Genomic DNA, 7,262 nt, shown 5'->3' on the forward strand with positions numbered 1-7,262 from the left:
GCAGGTTCTCAGGACTTTGCTGTGTCCCACTGGTCTGTGTCAGCTGCTTGGAGATCTCGGTGTCACACACACCCAGCTCTTACCGCGTGTTTGAGCGTGGCTGGCAGAGTCCTGCGGTTCCTTCTGCCTTTTCAGCTCTGCTTTCATGGGTGAAGCTGCCTAACCAGGTGACCTTTGATAGGTGACCACATTGGCAGGGTTGAGGACCTCAGAGACTAGGGAGGTGTTTCTGAGACCCTCTTGCCCAGCCACCCTGGGCAACTGCACCGTGTTCTTCTCTTTCAGAGGAGTCAGACTCAGTCTCCAACGCCGCCCAGACCACCGTCCCCCAGCTTCGAATTAGGCCTGTCCAGCTTCCCCCCACTGCCTGGAGCAGCAGGGCATTTGAAGACAGAGGACTTGTTTGAGAACAGGCTGTCTGGCTTGCTCGCAGGAACATCCAAAGAAAGGGTAAGATGTCCGAGCCTGATGCTTGCTCTTGCTCTTCACAGGCATGCTGTTTCCACGTGTGGAAGAGGCTTGTGGAGGGCAAGTGACGCAGTGACCTTCCAGGTTTTGAGCGGCAGGGTCAGAGAGGAGCCCTGCACTGCTGGGTTATAGAAATGCAGGTTGTGTCATTATTCTTGTTTTTTAGGACCTGCTTTCATTTTCCAGATCAGCAGAGTGAAAAAGAAAAATCTGAATCATGCCAGAAATAACATGCTTTGAATAATCCACATGAATGACTAGAAGCCTGAGCAACTTTACTGTAATACTGGGGGGGGGGGGTGGTTGGTGACCTCTGTGGGCTGCCACGCTCCTAGGGGTCACTCCTTAGCAGTGACTCCATCCTGGGGATGACGAGCACTGTGGGCGCCAGGCACTCTCTGTGGCTCTGCTGCCGGCAACAGCAGAGGGACTGAGCTGCTGCCAGGACCAGGGTGGGGGGCTGGACCGCCTCGCCCAGCACCCTGCTGAGCTCTCGGCCTGCCACCACCATCACCCCCATGCCCTTTCCCCCTCCCACCATCGCCCCACCTGCTGCCCCCGGATCTAAGTCCAGTATCCCCAACTCTGGGTTGGGGAAGGCATTGCCTGGCAGACCCCATCCATAGCATCTGGACCTGGGGAAACCTGCAGAGATCATTAGTGCCAGGCAGGGTCATGGTACCCTTTAAGCCAGGTCTTTAGTTGTCTCATACTGGTGTGTGATTACTGCTCCTGTTTTTAGCCTTTGAGATTGAGAGGATTCCGCATTTTATTTTAGAGAGAAGCACTTAGTAAACTTGATATGCCCTGTGCGTCACTGTATACCTTAAACTCCAGATAGTGATGTCTGAGGTGTCAGTGCCCTGTGGAGTGATGGCAGAGTTGGTGCGGCCAGTCCTAGCTTCATGTGGACCCCATTCCCCTCGAGGTGGACAGAGGAACAGGACAAGCAGGCTTCTACCTTGTTTCAAAAATAGCTTTAAAAAAATTTTTTTACTGCTTTTTTTTTTTTTTTTTTTTTACATTTCAAGTTTGTGTGAAATTTATCTTGAGGAAAGAAATGCTGCTTTTAAGAAGTCTGAGCCTGATTCTAGGTGGAAGGGCCCGTGTCACTGCTTCTCAGCAGAAGACCTTGGTGGCGTATAGGGCCCTGGGAGGCCCAGACAGGACAGGTTCTGACAGCACAGCAGCACCGCACATGCCCTGGGCATGAGGGAGCTTTTACACAAAGGAGGCATTTCCATGCCCATGTTTCCATCACCCTTGAGTACAAAATCGTGAGAGATGATGGTTCTCATGGCCCCTGGGTTGCCATTACCACCTCCCTTGTGCCTAGGTAGCCATTCCCTCCTCCAGGAGGAGGTATCTACCTGACCCAGGGATTGAACCCTGGTCTCCTGGGTGGGGAGGGCAGTGCTGTTTCCTGCAGAGTTCTCCCTTCTGAACTTTCTGTCTGGTTTGAAGAGCGAGATTTTGAGAAAAGGCCTGTTGGCAATCAGGCTCCCTTCCAGCTCGTTATTTGTTCTGTCGCCTTTTTTAATTAAGAAAATGGCTGTGTGTTTGAGTGGTCACTGCCTATCGCCAGGTGTCTGCCTTAAATGGACTAAGTCTCTTTGCTTCCTGTTGAGTCAGAAGAGTTCACGTCAGCTTTCAGGGGCTGCTGGTGAATTCAGGTGGGAACTGCCGCCCTCACCCCTCGAGGCACTCAAGTTCAGTCAGTGTGGAGCCATGCACTGATGTCCCTGCAATGCTGAGCCGTGCTGGACTCTGCTGGGGACTCTGTGCCGTAGATGTGAGAGTTCAGGTGCCGGCAGCTCAGATGAGTGCGGTCCGGTCCCTTTGGGACGGTGGGTGTGCCAGCCGCTGTGCTTGCACACAGAGGAAGGCTGGAGACCGGTGGGGTCTGCCCAGAGAAGGGGCAGCTGCAGTGTCCCCTCTGCCCAGGATTGGCCCACGCCTGCTCCCGAAGATGGCGGACACCATCGCTGTGTGTTTAAGACCATTGACAGAGTCCTGCTGGCCGTGCCTCTGTGCGATGATGAACTGTTCTTCGTGGTTTCAGAGCCTGAACGCAGATGCCAGCACGAACACTCTTCCTGCCATGCACCCGCGAGAGCCCTTGGCGCCCTGTGCCACGTCCGTAGCCTGCGAGCGCACCCCCTCCCCTGCCCGCCCGCCCGAGTAAGTCCAGCCATGCCTGGGGCCCCGCGCCCAGTGCCCTCTGCGGAGCTGCCCACTCATGTCCACTCATGCATGTGCCCGGTGGCATCTTTCCAGGGACGCCAAGGTGGTGGAGAAGCAGAGGGAAACCCCGAGTGTGGACAGACCGCCTCCTGCCCTGGCCCTGAGCACCACTGCAAGTAAATCGGTGCAGGTGAACGGTGCCGCCTCGGTACGTGCCCGCAGGGGTTGGGGGGTGCCCAGGGGCTTCCAGAGGGGTGGCCATGCACGGGCACAGCAGGCCCTCTGCACAGGGTACCAGGGCCTTGGGTGATAATTCCAGCTGACCGCTGTGGCTGTTCATCACCTGAGGAGCTACAGCTTTTAGCTCCTGTGCCTCGTGGATCAGCGGGCCCCCCGTCTCCCACCCTGCTGCTCTTCCTTTCATTTTTAAGTTACAAATGGTTGATGGAGATGACAGACTTTAAATGTCCTCTTCTGTCATTTAGCCTTCATGCTTCCACTTACCTGGAAACCCCCTCTCCTTTTTTAAGTTGTTACCTCTGACTTTCCTGTATCACACCTCCAGCCCCCCACACAGGCCGGCCATCCTCTTCCTCAGTCCTGGGGGCCGCGTGGTCAGCAAAAGCAGCTGCTGCTCTCTTTCTTGCAGCTGCCTGGTGTCTGCCGCCTCTTTGGGCTTGTCTGTGCCTCGGAAGTGCCCACAGGCCAGAGGCTGGAAGGAGTTCAGTCTGCACTCTTCTTCTCCATGCCTTTTATCCTTTTATCCATTTTTACAAAGTATTTGTAGAGTGTCTTGGAGGGAAAGTTGTGCTCCAGGGGAAACTCAGTTGTTGAAATGCAGGAACTCTTCATTTAAGATACTTCTGAATGTGGTTACAGCTGGAAACTTGTACCTCTGCCTCTGTGAACCTGATTCTCAGATGTCATCACACTAATCCCAGAGTTGTCCGTTTCCCAGGAATTGCGAAAACCCAGCTACGCAGAGATTTGTCAGAGGACAAGTAGAGAGCCACCGTCTTCCCCGTTGCAACCCCAGAAAGAACAGAAGCCAAACCCGGTCGGCTGTGGGAAGGAAGAGAGGAAGGTCATGGAGAGAGACCCCCCCGCCCCCAAATCCAGCCCAGGACCACCCAAAGACCAGAGGAGGCCGCTGGGCCGCCGGCCGTCACCCCCGGGCTTGGGGCGGCGTCCGCACAGAGAACAGAGCCCCCTACCCAGGCCCCCTCAGTGAGCACCGAGGTCTGGGAGGGCTGCGAGGAGCTGAGGTCGCCACAACTAGGCACTATCCTGCTCGGACGTGAGTGAGCCGCTGGCTAGGAGCTTGCAGTGTAGATGGGGCCCACAAGGTGCCTGCAAGTTATTTTTCTTCTATGAGTCGGATTTCCCCCCTCTTGAAAAAAATCTATTTTTCAGGATTTAATTAATATAAACCTTATTTTAGGTTGGTGCTTAACTGGAGGTGATGCATAAGTCTGATTTTTTTCAGGATAGAAAATGCATTTATCCTAACAAATTGATATTTTTTATTAAGCCTCCATGTGGCTATGAATGCAAGCTATATATATAGTGAGTTTTTCTAAATTAAGCGGAACTATGCTACTTCATTTTTTAAAATAACTGGTTAGCAAGTGCGTATCTCTAAGATGTCCAGGCCGCCGGGTGAAGCTGAGGACCGAGGGAAGAGGACTGAGGTGATGCTGTGAGCACAGCTTGGGAGAGCGGGCGGGGCTCGCCAGCCTGGGAGCTGCCCTTCGCTCAGAAACCTAACAGGTGGTTCTAGCATTTTCTAAGCAGAGTCCGGTTTTGGTCCATTGGGCAGAGTAAGCCTGCACAGCCCCGAGAGCCCTCTTGTCCTGCCAGCAAGTAACCAGCTCCTCACTCTAGTCTCAAGTGGTTGTTATGTAAGACAAACTCAAAGCACATTGTGAATAGAACTCAAATGAAATATAAACTTTGTAAGCCCACTGACATGTTAACGCAAAATTGTACCCTGACGTTTTGCTCCCACAAGTGGGTGGGGAGTGGGTGGGGAGGGCGTGGAGCCCACCTCACAGTTGGCCTTCCCGCCCCCCCCCGCCCCTCCCCCTCCCCGGGCCTCCCGGGTCCTCCCGGCTCCCCCCCAGATCCTCCCGGCCCCCGCTCGGATCCTGGGGGAGGCGGTTGTGGTGCCCTCTGGTGGCGGAGGGTTCCAGCCCACTCTCCTTACCTCCAAGACAGGGTCAATGATCCCTTCTCCAAGTGCTGCTCTCCAAGAACACGCATGCACTAGCTAGCAGTTGATAATAAAGTTTAACATAAATTATTTTGTTTTAAAATGCCTAAATTTTTTCTTTACATATTCTAAGCAGCAGACATTAAAATAAGAATATTTCCTGCTAAATGTAACCATACAGTTTATTCCACAAAATGTTATTTAATAAGACTGAGGGTTTTTTTTTTTAAGAGATTATTTCCATCCAATATTTAAAGACTTGAATTTTATTTAAACTTGAAAATGACTTTGCCTTAACTTTTGTATAGTACAGCTTAAGAGTTCTGAGATGGGCCTGGGTTGGCATGAGTGGGGTCTGCTGTCACGGTGTCACTGGGTGAGCACTGTAGGGAGGACTAGCAGCCGTGTTTGTAATTTACCTGGAAGATCTTACACAGTTGATCTTTTTTCAGATTGTTGAAAAATCCTGTAAATGCAAATAGTCGATACTGTATTAAATATGTGCACTTGGGAGTGTGTGCTTTGCTTGTACAGTTGTAAATAATCAGAACATATTAAAAAGGTACCCTAAAGAGAAAAATCTGATAAAAATTGATATATTATAAATGTTACTATTGACCTGGATGTAGATAAACTCAATGTTGTGGTTTGAATATTATTTTAATTTGTTGAAGTTTTTTTTCTTTTTCTCTTGTACTGGTGTGTTGAACTGATTTCTGCCTCTTTGCTGCTGCGAAAGGGAGATGGAAGTCTGATTAAAACCTTCGAATGTTTTCCTGCTCTTCTTAAAAGTATGTTAAGTATGTACTAATCACAGCTAATTGTGAAAGGGTTTTCAAAATATAATCTGTCAAGTGGAAACTGGCAGGATATGCAAGTGAAAGTGAAAAATAATCTCTTTAGAATCACAAATGGCTAATAAGCATGACACGCCTGAGGAGGAAAGCAGGCCCGTCTCCTGGAGAGCAGCGTCTTTGTTCAAAGGCCTGGACACCCACACGGTGCTCATGTTTCCGAGGCCCCTGAAAGGAGCAGGGAATTTACTTCATTATAGTTGTGAGATTGCTGACTAAGAGTTTGAAATGATTGACCTGTTCCACCGAAACCAGTGCATACTATAGGAAGAGCTGGAGAGGCCCAGGACCCCGTGATGTGGCTGCCGGAGGAGGGAACGATGCAGCATGTTGCCCTGAAGTCCAAGCCCCGTGGAGCCCAGACACTGGTTTTCAGTAGGCCCCTCCCTGGAGGGCCATCCGCGCTGTGTGGCCCTGTGACGGCAGCCGGGCCCCCAAGTGGTGTGACCCATTGGTCACATGAGGCCTCCGCTCCCGCAGCCTCGAGTCTAGACTTCACTTGGATGTCATTTTTATTGCATCCTTTTTAATTAAGCAAGGGTGATATGCCAAATAGCCATGTAATGTCCCCCAACCCCGCCTTTCTGAGGTTCCTGAGATTTTTCACTCACAGAAAGCATGGGGGTGTCTGGCTTCCTGCCACATAGCATCTCTCTGCGGGCAGTCCCTCAGGTAGAGTCAGAGACGGCGGCACAGACGGCGTTCTCCTCGGACAATTGTGCAGTGTCGTTTGGAGAGTTGGGGGGAGAGCCCCACCCTGTTTCACATGAATTTCGCACAGTTGTTGCTCTCTGAGAGTCCGTGTCATGCTGTTTCTGATCAGGCCCTCCTGTAACCACCACTGGTGGTCGCTAGTGTGGCAAGAAATATGTCACGTTGCCACATGGTCGGCCACCACGGCACCACGTGGAGTCTGCCCTGGGGCCTTGGCCTCAGGGCAGGCATGGCCAGAGTCTGCAGCCAGGTCTGAGGAGCAGCGGACGATGGGCCTGAAGGAGCAGCCGTGGCGCCAGCTTGCAGGAGGGCAGGGGCACGGACGCCTCGCCAGGGCTTCTGTTTCTGTTCTACTTTTTTTCATTAAGACTGGAATCAAGCTTATGTGTAAACTATTGGTAATTTAAGTTTCCTTTTGTGTCATTCAGTGTAAAACTGTCTAATTTGAAAAAATGTAGGTTATGAAAAATAAAGATTTAGGCACTGTTTGGGTTTTCTTTTGACTTTTTTAAAATTATAATTTTCAAGAATGCAACTTTAAAAAAATAGCATTTTGTCTGATCCCATGTATGTCATGAGAATGAAGTATGGGTTCCAACGTCTCTTAAGTCCTTGCAGTGGGAGTGCTGTGCCCCGTGGCTCAGTTGTAAGCCTGCAGGGTGGGCGCTCCAGCAAGTATTGGTGAGGATACAGATCGTTAAATCCAAGGTTTACCATGAGAATAAGTATCCCTGTGTCAGGCTCTTCTGTTTCTTCTGTTAAATGTTCTTAACTCAGGAAATGCCCACATAAAAGTCACCTGGGGTAGAGATGGGGCCATCATGTTCAAA

General features: G+C 51.1%; 1 protein-coding gene across 2 annotated transcripts in view; it reads left to right on the forward strand.

The window, feature by feature from the left end:
* LARP4B (La ribonucleoprotein domain family member 4B) overlaps positions 1-6,920 on the forward strand; it is an 84,840-nt gene extending 77,920 nt beyond the window's left edge. For both annotated transcript variants that reach the window (XM_018057347.1, XM_018057346.1), the window contains 4 exons: positions 286-450; positions 2,531-2,649; positions 2,746-2,860; positions 3,611-6,920. In XM_018057347.1, the coding sequence (XP_017912836.1) occupies positions 286-450; positions 2,531-2,649; positions 2,746-2,860; positions 3,611-3,883 (672 nt within the window). In that variant the 3' untranslated portion in view covers positions 3,884-6,920. The remainder of the gene's footprint in view (positions 1-285; positions 451-2,530; positions 2,650-2,745; positions 2,861-3,610) is intronic.

The sequence above is a fragment of the Capra hircus genome, chromosome 13 (genome assembly GCF_001704415.2).
Source record: "Capra hircus breed San Clemente chromosome 13, ASM170441v1, whole genome shotgun sequence".
NCBI lineage: Eukaryota > Metazoa > Chordata > Mammalia > Artiodactyla > Bovidae > Capra > Capra hircus.